A 12,454-nucleotide genomic window follows, 5' to 3' on the forward strand; every position below is an offset into this window, starting at 1 on the left:
TCATACATATATATGCAATGTACACATAATATAGTATAACTTATACTGTTTATAAAATGGCATTAATGAATTCAAATATCATATGTCAAAATATAACTCCAGTAAATAATTTCCGGTGGAAATCATACATTATGACGCGAGATAGAAGAATCACTAAAATAAGTACAAAGTCGATCCACAACCTAATGGAAGTTTCAAAAATCCGTACTTTCTGCCTGTTTATATAAAACAAGAGCTGAACATAGGACCACCCTTTGTGTCTTTCATCATGCCCGGTCTTCTATCATCAACCAGCCACCGTAAGTCTTTAACAAAATTATCCCATTAAAACGTTCCCTGCCAAGACAATTTTTTAAGATTTTCCATGCAAGCCGCGTTGGAGCGTATACAACCCACATTTTAAAAATTAAAAAAGTCATTTAAGACGCATACTTACTTTTTGAATACTGCAAAATTATAATTAGCGGGAAAGTTATAAATTTTAACATACATTACGTATGCGCTTACGTGATGTGAAGTTATCTATATTCGACCCTACAATTCATTATTTTAATAATCCTTTGTTTTTCAATGAGAACTGCAAATGGCCTGAACGGAAAGAGCAACGGGGGACGTATACGCCACACATGGCATGCAATGTGTTGATCCCAAACTCTTGCGTCTTAATCACGACCTCTAAATATTGATGCATTGGTAAAAATCATAGGTAGTATTTTTACACCCACCCGAATTACCTATAATTCCCGACCTCATGTTAAAACATGATTTGGATTTTAGTAACAGAAAATAAATACCTAATTAGCCCTTTTCCCTAGTTGAGTTTGATATTTTTATCGTAAACTTACTGATTATTACGGTAAACCAGCCAAACATTAGGGCCCTACGTTCCAAACGTCGTAATTATTTTGCGTCGTGTACATATACGACGCAAAATGAGCGCAGTGTCGCTTGGTTGCGGAAACCTGTTGAGAAAAAGCAAGAAACGACACAACGTCAAAAAGCATCATAGAGACCACACAACGTTTAACTGAAACACTATAGCTAAGGCCACATACATGTCACATTGCACATTTAACCAGACCAAAAACATTGTCTCATAACTTATAGCGTAGCCGTGAACAGTTTGAGATATAACATGATTTCGTCACATCTCGCTGCATCTGGAGGATTTGAACAACCAGCCTACCATCACTACAATTTTATTTAGCGCAAAAGAAATTTTTAAACGAGCTACAAAAATAAAGTAAATGGCAATTACTATATATATTATTTTGCTACCGAAATCTCTGTACCGCGCCTTAGGAATGCGTGCAGTAAAACGGAGTTGAGAATCTGCAGCGCACTTCCGTCTGTCCACCGTGACGGTGGTGGCGTTCATAATACTCATTTTTCCTTGACTTCACCTTGCTGCTCTATCTTAAGATATGGTACATAGATTTCCATAGAATTATAGTATTTTATACAAGTGGGGAAATTTATGCATTTTATACACCACTTTACTATGTTCAGGCAGCACAGGACAGATGGAGTGATTGTTATAAGACCACAATCCCTCCAGTTTCATCAATTGTTTATTTTTACTCAAGAATGTCCAGGATAATATCAAAGTGTATCAGTCTCATAGAATACACTATAAATACTTTTGTCTCATACATATATTTTTTTTAATAATTATTACATATGAAACAAGCAAGGCTAATGGTAAATACTATGATTCATCTATACACATAACATAAGATGTTTGTGGTTACAGAGTTATGTGATATGATTTTAACTGCAAAATCATATTGAGTAGTAATCATTTCTCAATAGAATAGCAACTTTAAGTATAGGCCACTGTAAATCTCAGCCATCTGAATATATCGCCTTCGAGTTGTCATATATGGGCAATGGCGTATGTTGACTAATCCATAGTAAATATAGTTCTCTTGATTATAGTTGCCCAAACTTTAAAAACTTCAAAGAGTGCTATTAGCTTAAGCATTTTCCAATTGAGACATAGGTTGGTAATACAGGTTATACATAGATACATCTTCTATTGGAAACTTATGCCATGAAACTTCCTCCATATGTTTTTGTTCAATAAGTTGTATTTAAGCTACATCAAATCAATGGCTTTGAGGATAAAAATATTAATTTATTCAAATATACTTAAATCACTCAAAAATATGTGCTATGATATGAACTTGTACTTATTAAAAATCTACTAATATGTCATGTTTTGCAAACATTAAAAAAGAAAAAGCAATTTGTAATTTTTCCCAGATATATCAGTAGTATTAGAACAAAAACTGCCTTAACAAGAAGTCTTGTAAAGTTTCTGTTACACAATTACAGGTACACATTGCATATAAAGATAAAATAACTTTCACTACTCTTGAAATTCTTATAAATCAACTAAGAAATTTATGAAAATGGCATCATTTTAAAAGTAATGTTTGAAGTATTTTTCCATTTTGCCTGATCACATACATAAATGATAAAAATTCAATATAATTTGTACAGTCACTGTTAATTCAGTTTTAAAACTTGTTATTTTGTCATGTTTTCTATTCAATAATTTTAAAATAATTATAAAATACTTAAACAAATTTTGGAATTATAATATATAAAATGTAAGTTATGATATATATATATATATATATATATATATATATACATATATATATTCTAAAGTTTATTACAGAGCTCATCTAGCTAGCTCATCTAAAGGAATGCAGAAGACTTGCTGATATATTACTTAAGCAATGTATTTAATGTTAACTTGCCCATAACTATTATAAATACAATATTAATTATAATTAATAGTTACAAATATTCAACATATAGTTCCGGTTAAATAATTAAAAGAAATCAAAGATATAAGATATTAAAACTTATTCACGAGCTTTATCCTGTTCATATAGTATAAATAACGTAAATTCACAAAAAAGAAACTGGTAAGTAAAATGAATTAAATGTAACTCAAGAAGAAATTTTTTAACAACATAAAATATATTTAAAATTTATATAGATTGTTTATGATATCGTTAATATATGTTTTATAACAACAATAATTAAATAGGTATTTAATTAAAATATTATTGGTATAATATTTTTAACAACGAAAAATGTAAGTTAGGAATTTGGTACTCATTAGCTTGCTTCTAACATGTTGTTACTTAAAAATAAATATAGCTGTATGTCTTTAATAAAATAAATTCGCAGCAGATCATTGGTTACGTATACAAATTTGTTTATGTTGAACTCATACCTAATAAAAGTGAAAGTCCCCAAATTTTGACAATTATGCTAGACATAAGCGAGAAAAAAAGTTTGCTAATAGCCTTATAACTTACTTGTAATGTGTTTACGGGAAATCTTTATCGAACACAATTAATCACTTTGATAAATATTCACTTTATTTTATTTGCAAATTCGCAAAGTAAATCCACTGTTAGCATTTTCTGACACTCAACGTTGACAATTTAAATAAAAGTTGCAACAGTTAGAATTCCCCAACACAGATTACAAATGGAACAACTGTGTTCGCCGGAGAGAAATAATGAAGCGTTCATTCAAACTCCTTTTCATAAACTATTGAAAAAGGAAAATTATTAAAACAGGCATTAACAAAAGTAAAGAATCCTTAAGATGTGGGTAGTTATTTGAAGTTCGCAAATAATATTTTTAAGTATTGTGAAAGTTTTTCAAAACCTTTGCTGGGCAAAACATTTTTATACCCAATGCAACGCCTCCACATTGAATGAAATCTATTTAATTAGTTTGAACAATTGATGCATGAAATCTAACATGTCATATAAATTTGGTTAATGCAATTGTTATTTCAGATTAATACCCAGTTTAATTTTTAAAATTTTGAGGAAAATATTTTTTTAGACGACGGAGAGTTTTTGTTTTAATATAAGATCTGCCTGGTTTAGTGTATTTTATGAAACTGTGATCTGTGTGTCTATATAAGCTGTCTATGGTGTTTTGTTTAAATTAAACATCTGTAAGTAAAAGTTGACATTTAGCTCTGATGAATATATTAAATTAAATACATGTGTTATCACATATTAAGCTACGTATATCATTATTTTTAAACACCCTTTTGTAAAAAGTGTCCCAGGTATATTGATGCTGAATATGAATATTTCCATCGAAAGAAAAAGAGCAGACTGCTCAGCATTACCGAAGGGTTGGCAAAGAGAAGAAGTCTTGAGAAAATCAGGATTGTCTGCTGGCAAAGTCGATGTTTACTATTACAGGTAATAAATTGACTTACTTTATTATTTAATGTTAATTAGGATTTTAATAATATAATTCCTATAATCTATTATTCGCCGGATGGAGTTAATACAACAAAATGCAAAACTGATCTCTCTTGTATTATATTATTATAACGAGATGGTTCCTGTTTTACCTGCGATATTTACTAATAGCATCTAACCTATTGTAGTGTGTTTGAAAGGATGCTATGTTTACTCTGTCCTGCCAATATAGTTAGCCGGTACTGTCATTTAAAATCTAGAATTTGTTTTCAAATTTGTAAGTATGAAGTAGTCAATTAAATGTATAAAAAATTAGGTTTTATTCCACATTAAAATATTATTGTACTTTTGGAAAGTCTTAATAAAATGGCAATGATCCACAAGTCTTAGTATAAATACACACTGTAATTTCTCATTTGTCATATTTTAAATTGTGTATAACTTCTGAAGTTTACTATAATGATTTTTACATGTGAAAATATTAGATTTAAATTCTTTTATAATATTGTATCTGTAAACCTATGTTTGTATTCATTATAAAGCCTTCTAGTTTGTATATTAAAGACATATTAGTAAATTCTTTTAATATATTAATACTAATGTAAACATTCATTGGAGGATAAACATTTAACAAACACTAACTGTAACATCAGCTTGTCATTACCAATTGGTCTAGGGTGATAATATATTTTCTACAGCCCTACAGGTAAAAAGTTTCGCAGTAAACCAGAGCTAGTTCGATATCTGGGTGATAGTATGGACCTGTCGTGTTTTGACTTTCAACAGGGTCAAATAAACACTATGCTCCTGTGCAAGACCAAGAAAGCTCGAGCCCAGTTTGACTACAGGTTCCATGTGTCATAATTTCTCACTTGTGTTGTGATAATTAGTGCAATCTAGTGCTTTGTTTATACCTACACCTATATTGCTGTTTCCCAAGTAGCTTTTATGGTAACAAGTAGCCAATGTGCTAGATTCATATTTATCTAAAAATTGTGTGTATTTTCATGTAAAGCTTATTCCAGTTTAGTGCAGTAAAAAGCAGCATAAATATTAAATAGAAATGGCACAGCTTCAAAACTTCACCAGTTCCATTATCAAAAAGCTTATTATTCACTTTAGAGCTTTTCCCTTGCCATAGAATCATATTTCTTAACACAAATGAACATAGCTATACACATTATACAGTTCTGCTAAAATTTGCTATTGTAAATAATAATTTTTTTTACATCAAAGTTGAATTATGTTATTCTGTAATATAATAGTTAATGTTTAATTATTTCTGTCATCATTCTTGTTATTAACATTTTTTTATTATTGAAAAGCATGTTGTGTCATTAAAGCATGTCAAGAGTCACCCTAACTTTGTACCGGTTAGGGGTATATACCATAAGCTTAATCAAATATTTCTTAGATAGAAAGAAATACAAGACTTGAGATAAGATTCTGATCATATTAATATGCACTGAACTCTTTTTTTATCAATCTTTTTTTATAAATCTCAATAAGATTAAGTGCCCTTTGATTTTGATAAATTATACAATTTTTTTTTTGATAAATGACTGAAAAAATTTGACAGTGCTTACCACATTTATAAAGCAATGAGATATAATTATGGGAATACTGTAACCCCGGTATACATAATTCAACAAACTGTTATACCATCCTTTGTACCCAATAGAAACCCTTTTTAGTGAATTGGTATGTTTAGTCTAGGGGAATACCGATAAAGGGTCTACTAAAAACAACATTTTTGTTCTAGGCTTTAATAATGTTCATGCTTGTTATCAATTGCCAATGAATACTTGCAAAATTGATTTTTTTGATTTTGAAATGTGTGTAATAAGGATCTCTTTGTTACTTCTTTTACAATTTTGGAGAAAATATTAAAAGTTTTTTGCCTTACTTTGGTTTTTTGCACACTTTCCAACGGTGTTTTTGTGTACCGTGTAAAAAAAGAGTTTGGTGTAGTATATTTTATATGCGTCAATTTTTTGTTAATTGCGTTAGACTGTGCAGTATGAGGTCGTTTTTTAACATTTCAATTGTTTAAAGCAGTATTTTACTTAACACTGGTATTTTATTAAAGACGTTTTAGTAGTTCATAGTACCAAAAATAAAAATTAACAATATTAAAACACAAGGATGATTGTTATAAAAGATAGTACATAATATACTTGATATACTTGCAGTTATATATTGTTATTCAAATTAGTGTCTTTAATAGTACTACAAATAGGGTAAAACAATGGACTTTTTTATATTAAAGGTTTTTAGGTTTAAAAATATAGATATTGATGTTATTATTGTATTGACATTGAATTTTTTTTTTTCATGGCAACAGAGGACGCTCTGATGCTTCACTAGTGCCTCCTATACGACAAACAGCATCAATTTTCAAGCAACCAGTAACTGTTTATAAAACTCAAGAAAGCAAAGTTAAGACAGATTTAAAGCAAGGCACACAAGAAAAACCCAAGCAATTATTTTGGGAAAAACGACTTGAGGTAAATGAAGATCTGGGTCGAAAGGTTTTAGTGGTGACTTTGAGGTGTTAGACGACGTGAGTAGGCCCTCCACTACACAAGAACGACGACATTAAAATGAACACATGTAATCACTGAATGAGTCAATCGTCGGGGAGGGTCTATTTCTTGCAGTGGGCGTCTATCGACTAGCATGATGATAATGATATTATATTCTTATCTCGCCAAGCGACCACAGGAAAAATAATAGTAAATCATCGTCAAAACTTATGTCACTTAAGTTTATCATGTATTATTTATACTGTTTTAGAATTTGACTGCATGTGATGCAAATGGAGTAATTGGGACCACCACATTGCCAAAATATATAAAACCTTTGGGACCATTTACAACTGATGCTACTACTATTCAATCACTGGCTACTGCTCTACATGTATCATCACAACCTATAACAGGTAATGAATTTTATCCAAACTATGCCAATAAAATATTTTTTACAGATAAAAATATGTTTACCAACTTCATTTTGTACAGTTTTATAGAAAATTATGAATTGATTTTTTATTCAAAGGTTAGAAGAATAAATACTTATGTGAATTAAAATCTTGTTGGATTTGGTGTTGTGATAAATTTACTTTATTATTAGTGGTGCCAATAGTGTGCATGTGCTGGGTGTAGAGAGTAATATGTATTTCTCTCTATAACCAGGCTATAAATATAGATCACTTTGTGTACTAAGATTGGAACTAGGTGCAAAAGCATTTTGCTGATAAATAAGCCATACATTCACTTCTATAAAGTTTTTACACCTAGAACCAATCGGTAAATAATGTTATTAAAGTACAAGAATAAGATTACAATACCAATTTACAATTTATTTTTATCTAAATATATTTTATTAGTATATTACACTTGATTTCAAGTACAGAATAGATAAAAATATCTGGTGTATTTAACGTTTTACTTTTGTTTAGGTCAAACAGGTTCAAAGCAAACAATATTGGAGAATCCAGGCGTTTTTTTAAATCCAGAACAGCCGCTGATTGCTGCCGTGACGATTACCAAAGACGATGTGAGGCGTCAAGAGGAAAGAGTAAATCGCGCTCGACAGAGGCTACGGGCGGCTCTAGCGGCCGCGTAGGGTTGTGACGGCGACGGGGAAAAATCTTTAGGTTCCTCCGCCGCCGCAGAGGGAGAACCGCAACTTCCAGACTCTACTGAAGGTGTCCTTAGCCTACAATCTAATTCTACACTTAATGATCTAATTGACTAGAGTAGTTCTAGGCACAATATTAAAATGCGTTTTTAATAAATTATACATTCAAAAATGTTAACAAATTAGCATTGTTGTATAATTGTATTGTTATTCAGATGCTAGTCTTAACAGAAACATTAAGGCTAGCATCTGTTTTTGAAATACCAATAATGCAGCTGATGTTAAGTGCCGAGATACTGTTTGTGCTGTTTTAAAGTAATACTTTTGTACAATTATAATCTAATTCCTGCTTGATGACAGTGTAGTTATTAAGTGAATATTTTTTAAACGATGCACCAATCGTGAATGTAATTTTTTAATTCTTTATTTAAAATGTCTCCTAATGATAATGTAATAGTTATATAGGATTATTTATACAAGAATAAAACAATTTTGAATGTGTCTTCATTAATCATTATAATTATTGGAAATAAACATTAAAATCATGCAGCTTTGCATACAAATATATATCAAACTACTTAATTTTTAGTTTTTAAGTTATCATGACTTATTGATTTACAAATAACATATTCATGTGTTTACCAAAGTACATTTTGTGTATCAATAAACGGCTTTCTGACATCTGTTACGAATTGAATAGAGAGTATTAAGTAATAGAATTTAGATATTTTGATAAACTAAATCGTATAGTGAAAACCCGTTTACATAATACAGGCTTATTAAAATACTAGATTTACTATCTTAATCCTATAAACTCTGTATCTTGTGATTTCACGGTGACGGTTTTAGTTTAAATGTATTATACAAAGCTTAAATTTACTCAACAACACGTCGGTTACATCAGTAGTTTTAAAATAATGTCAACATAAGTACGGAATAAAAGTTTTACAACAAAATCTTTATAAATATACACTGAATTGAAAAGACAATTTTAAAGTATTTCAATTAACTCTAAATTTGTTACATCTTAAAAAAATTGATTTAATATGTTGTATGCGTTTGCAATAACCCACTCGTCACGAATGAAACCATAGCAAAAAGAAAGAATGTTTAATAACTCGTTTTTTAGGCTTTTCATACTAAACATGCAATGTGATTTCGATATTTATGTCGCCTAACAAACGTTTAGTCACAAAACTCAACTCACTGACAAGTTATATAGAGGTTTGTTTTAAATGTTATATTTTCTATTTATGTATTGATACAGAATTTATTTGGTAACATTTTAATAAAGTTAAGGTACTAGTAGACTGAAGTTTTTCATCGGAGTGTTATAAACTGGTAATATTTTCTTCTAGTGCTATAGCGTATATAAACATTAAAGGACACGTTGAATTTTCTAGTAAAACCACCGGGTTTATAAAAGATTGCCAACTTAGAATCTACTAAAACACTAAACAAACATCAAAAAATAATGCCACAAACTAGACTAGTAATTATGCTATGATGCCCTCATTCCGTAACAATGCTTAGGTACAATTTGTCAGCAGATACAAGGTACTTAAATACGATTATCAAAATAAAGCAAATCATGGACTAGATTCATCAATCACATATATGGTTGCGTTGCCAATAAAACGATTAGTAAATGTTAGAGTTAATAAGTTTATAATAACTGACATTTTAATTAAAGTTATTATAACCAACTAGCTGATCCGCCAAACGACATATCCATGAATGACAAATTAAATTTTTGCATTAATTTTTATTTTGCGATATCCATCTCGTGCTACTATTTACTACTGGTTCAGAGTTCAAATATGGTCCTACTAGTCTGAAAAATTATCTCCACGAGGGACATCTTTTAATAGCGACTGCTGATGCACATAGAAGAAACTGGTGGAGAGAGCTGCATATCAGCAAATTCGGAGCAATTTTGAGAATCGCGAGTTAAATTCAAAATATTTAGCTGGATCACTTAGATGTGAAGAGGATTTTTGTAAAGTTGGATACCTCATATGTTGACCGAAGTTCCAAAAGCTTGATGATTGATTGGTACCGTCAAATTAATTTCAAATTCGACGGCGGTGCCTCATTTGCTCTAATTGACAATGTCACAGATGTCGAAACTTGGATTTCTTATTCAGAATCTGGAAGCGAGAGATAATCTTCACAGTGGATATTTCCTTTATAAGAATTCTTTACAACTTCGACTAACAGGATATTATGCAACAACTGTTTTTGAAAACAAAAAAAAAACAGTATTAGAAGTTGCCTGTTGTCAGTCCACGTAGTAGACTCCTTTAACAATACGTTTCAGCGCACTCGGCCAAGGGAACAACCGAGTATTTGACTAAGGCGGGTGGGGAATTGTAGGGTCTTCCTTTCATTCTCGACCTAGGCAGTTTTCATTCATTCATAAAAATAAAAACTTCGCGATATATATAAGAAGCAGTAGTTTTTTCGCCATCTACACACTCGGAAAGCCATGAAAACTACTCTCAAAGAGGAGTCGACCACCTGCTCCACTCAACGTTTTTAAAGCATGTAACGATGCATAGATAAAAGGACTTATTTTTAAAAACATCAATCAACTTGATATTTAGTTTAATTTTTGGTACTCTTAAACCTTTGTCACCTCTCGTAATACTAATCCTATAACTAGAACACAATAAAACTAGTAAACATTAATAAAGGCCACATGTTTTTAAGCTTATAGATTTAATTGGCAGTACATATTTTTTTGTCAATCTGATGAATTTTAAAACTTTAAAATTGAATGATATGTAAATATGAAAATTGTTTGATTACAAATATTTTTGTTAAAGCTTTAAATCTATAAATGTTGGAAATATGATATGTGATTGGAAGATTATGAAACCTTTATCATGTCCATGGATAAAAATTAGAAAAGAAAATGGTTCCTATGACTAAATATCCAATGAAATAGCATTGTATAAATCGTGACTGAAGGTCTGGCATCTGTTTTGATATGATAAATGTTTTCCATTTACTATACATATTGTCCACACCCTCTAAGTTGGCAATTGAAAGATGATGACTTGGAATCCGCTTGCCTAAACCAACACGCCGAAAATGTTCATTTATGGCATTCTGGTCAGAGGATGGAGTTGGTCCTACATTCATTCTACCTGCACAAATCCAATATAAAATAGGAGTACCTGATGCCAAAAGCCTAGTAGAAACCTGAATGTGGACAAATATGACACAGAAAATACTAAGAAACATTGCATGGATCACATACACAAACATACAAGGGTCATTGGCCCCAAAACCCTTTGAATATTGCTTTGGCCTAAAATTAATTTTGTTTAAATATCCATAATTAAATAAATTTTCTCTTATTCCAAGTCTAAAAAATAATCGCAAATTATTTTTAAGAAAAGAAATTGTATGAAATAAAATCAAAACTAAAATTGGTGAAGCTAATAAGAAATTTGGTACTTGTTTCATTTTGTAATATTTGAAAAACCCCACATCCCAGTAATGACTTTGTATGTATGAATAAGATAAAGGTATGGAGTAATTACACCATGGACTTTCTGCAGACCCGGGTAAAATATATTCTGTGTTAGATAAAAATTCTGGTAAGTTATGGTCATTATATGTACAAAATTTAAAATAATTATACAACTGAACAAGCATAAAAGGAATTAATGCAACAACAACTGTAAGAAATAGTGCTACACTGCAAGTCAATAGAGGCAAAAACAATAAAGGAAGCATTACTTTATACTTAAGTGTTTTATACTTGTATACAATTTCTGGCAGAGTTTTCTCTAATAAATTTTTGAAACTAGTGTAAAGAATGAAGCCCAAATTAGTTGCACCATTTGATCTTGTAATCATAGACAAACCAGCGGGAAATGCAGCAGTTATATCAATATTGGCAAATCTTAGTGACTCACTCTCTGTACATTTAAACATTGTGTAAAAAGACATAAAAGCAAACAATGTTTCCGAATATGGAGCCGTAAAAAATATGCTTGCAGGATTTACACAATACAATATTGTAGATTTATATGCATAACATTCATTTCTTAACACTCTTAAGCTTAAACTATAAAGTACATCAGCAGATTTTATGAAAAATAAAATATTGATTATTGTAGCAGATAATAATAACAAACTATGAAAGTTGAGTAACGATCCCAAAATACTACTAAACATGTAAGCGAGATATCTAATAATTAATGAATATAATGGGAAAAATGCAAGACAATTTTCGTATGTGTATCCATACTGGGCTATGTGGATATAATACTGCGAGTCCCATCTCTTCATGCCGCCTAAAACTTTATCAATGACGATATCTGCTGTCGTTTTCCGAAGCGACGGATCTTCTGGACTAATAAACACACCTGCATCATGGTCAGGAATAATAGCATTCGATATTGCTTGTAGTAATATTACAGCAATTCTTGTATTTAAAGCAAACCATAATATTTTTTCTCGTGGTGAATACATTTTATCTGTAATAATACGTGATAAAACTGAGAAGCAAGATTGCAATGTAGAAGTAAATAAGTTTACTTTAA

At 30.5% G+C, this 12,454-nt stretch overlaps 3 protein-coding genes across 5 annotated transcripts in view; 1 reads left to right on the plus strand and 2 right to left on the minus strand.

Moving 5' to 3' along the window:
• Nucleotides 1-3,478, minus strand: part of ATP8B (ATPase phospholipid transporting 8B) — a 77,102-nt gene extending 73,624 nt beyond the window's left edge. For both annotated transcript variants that reach the window (XM_068766697.1, XM_068766696.1), the window contains exon 1: nt 3,339-3,478. The gene's annotated coding sequence lies outside the window, so the exon portion shown is untranslated. The remainder of the gene's footprint in view (nt 1-3,338) is intronic.
• Nucleotides 3,479-4,004: 526 nt separating this feature from the next.
• Nucleotides 4,005-8,377, plus strand: MBD-like (methyl-CpG-binding domain protein 2). Of its 2 annotated transcripts, XM_068766478.1 has the most exons (5): nt 4,005-4,250; nt 4,952-5,101; nt 6,598-6,760; nt 7,050-7,194; nt 7,714-8,377. In XM_068766478.1, the coding sequence occupies exons 1-5, from the start codon at nt 4,120-4,122 to the stop codon at nt 7,878-7,880; spliced, it is 756 nt and encodes a 251-aa protein (XP_068622579.1). In that variant the 5' UTR covers nt 4,005-4,119; the 3' UTR covers nt 7,881-8,377. The 2 variants fall into 2 exon arrangements, with proteins under 2 accessions (XP_068622579.1, XP_068622580.1); XM_068766479.1 differs by lacking the exon at nt 4,952-5,101 and having other exon boundaries at nt 7,714-8,374.
• Nucleotides 8,378-8,509: 132 nt separating this feature from the next.
• On the minus strand, nt 8,510-12,404 carry PIG-V (phosphatidylinositol glycan anchor biosynthesis class V). Its single transcript, XM_068766385.1, has one exon. It carries the CDS (start codon nt 12,381-12,383, stop codon nt 10,782-10,784), a length of 1,602 nt encoding a protein of 533 aa, XP_068622486.1. The 5' UTR covers nt 12,384-12,404; the 3' UTR covers nt 8,510-10,781.
• Nucleotides 12,405-12,454: the final 50 nt, after the last annotated feature.

The sequence above is a fragment of the Battus philenor genome, unplaced genomic scaffold (assembly GCF_028537555.1).
Source record: "Battus philenor isolate CCGP_79_NKW_IND1 unplaced genomic scaffold, ilBatPhil1.0.hap1 SCAF_21, whole genome shotgun sequence".
NCBI classification, from domain to species: Eukaryota; Metazoa; Arthropoda; class Insecta; order Lepidoptera; family Papilionidae; genus Battus; species Battus philenor.

Coding starts and splice junctions, on each gene's coding strand:
- MBD-like (XM_068766478.1), top strand. CDS start 4,120: ATGCTGAATATGAATATTTCCATCGAAAGAAAAAGAGCAGACTGCTCA. Junction 4,251..4,951: donor GTCGATGTTTACTATTACAG/GTAATAAATTGA, acceptor TATTTTCTACAG/CCCTACAGGTAAAAAGTTTC. Junction 5,102..6,597: donor CGAGCCCAGTTTGACTACAG/GTTCCATGTGTC, acceptor TCATGGCAACAG/AGGACGCTCTGATGCTTCAC.
- PIG-V (XM_068766385.1), bottom strand. CDS start 12,383: ATGTATTCACCACGAGAAAAAATATTATGGTTTGCTTTAAATACAAGA.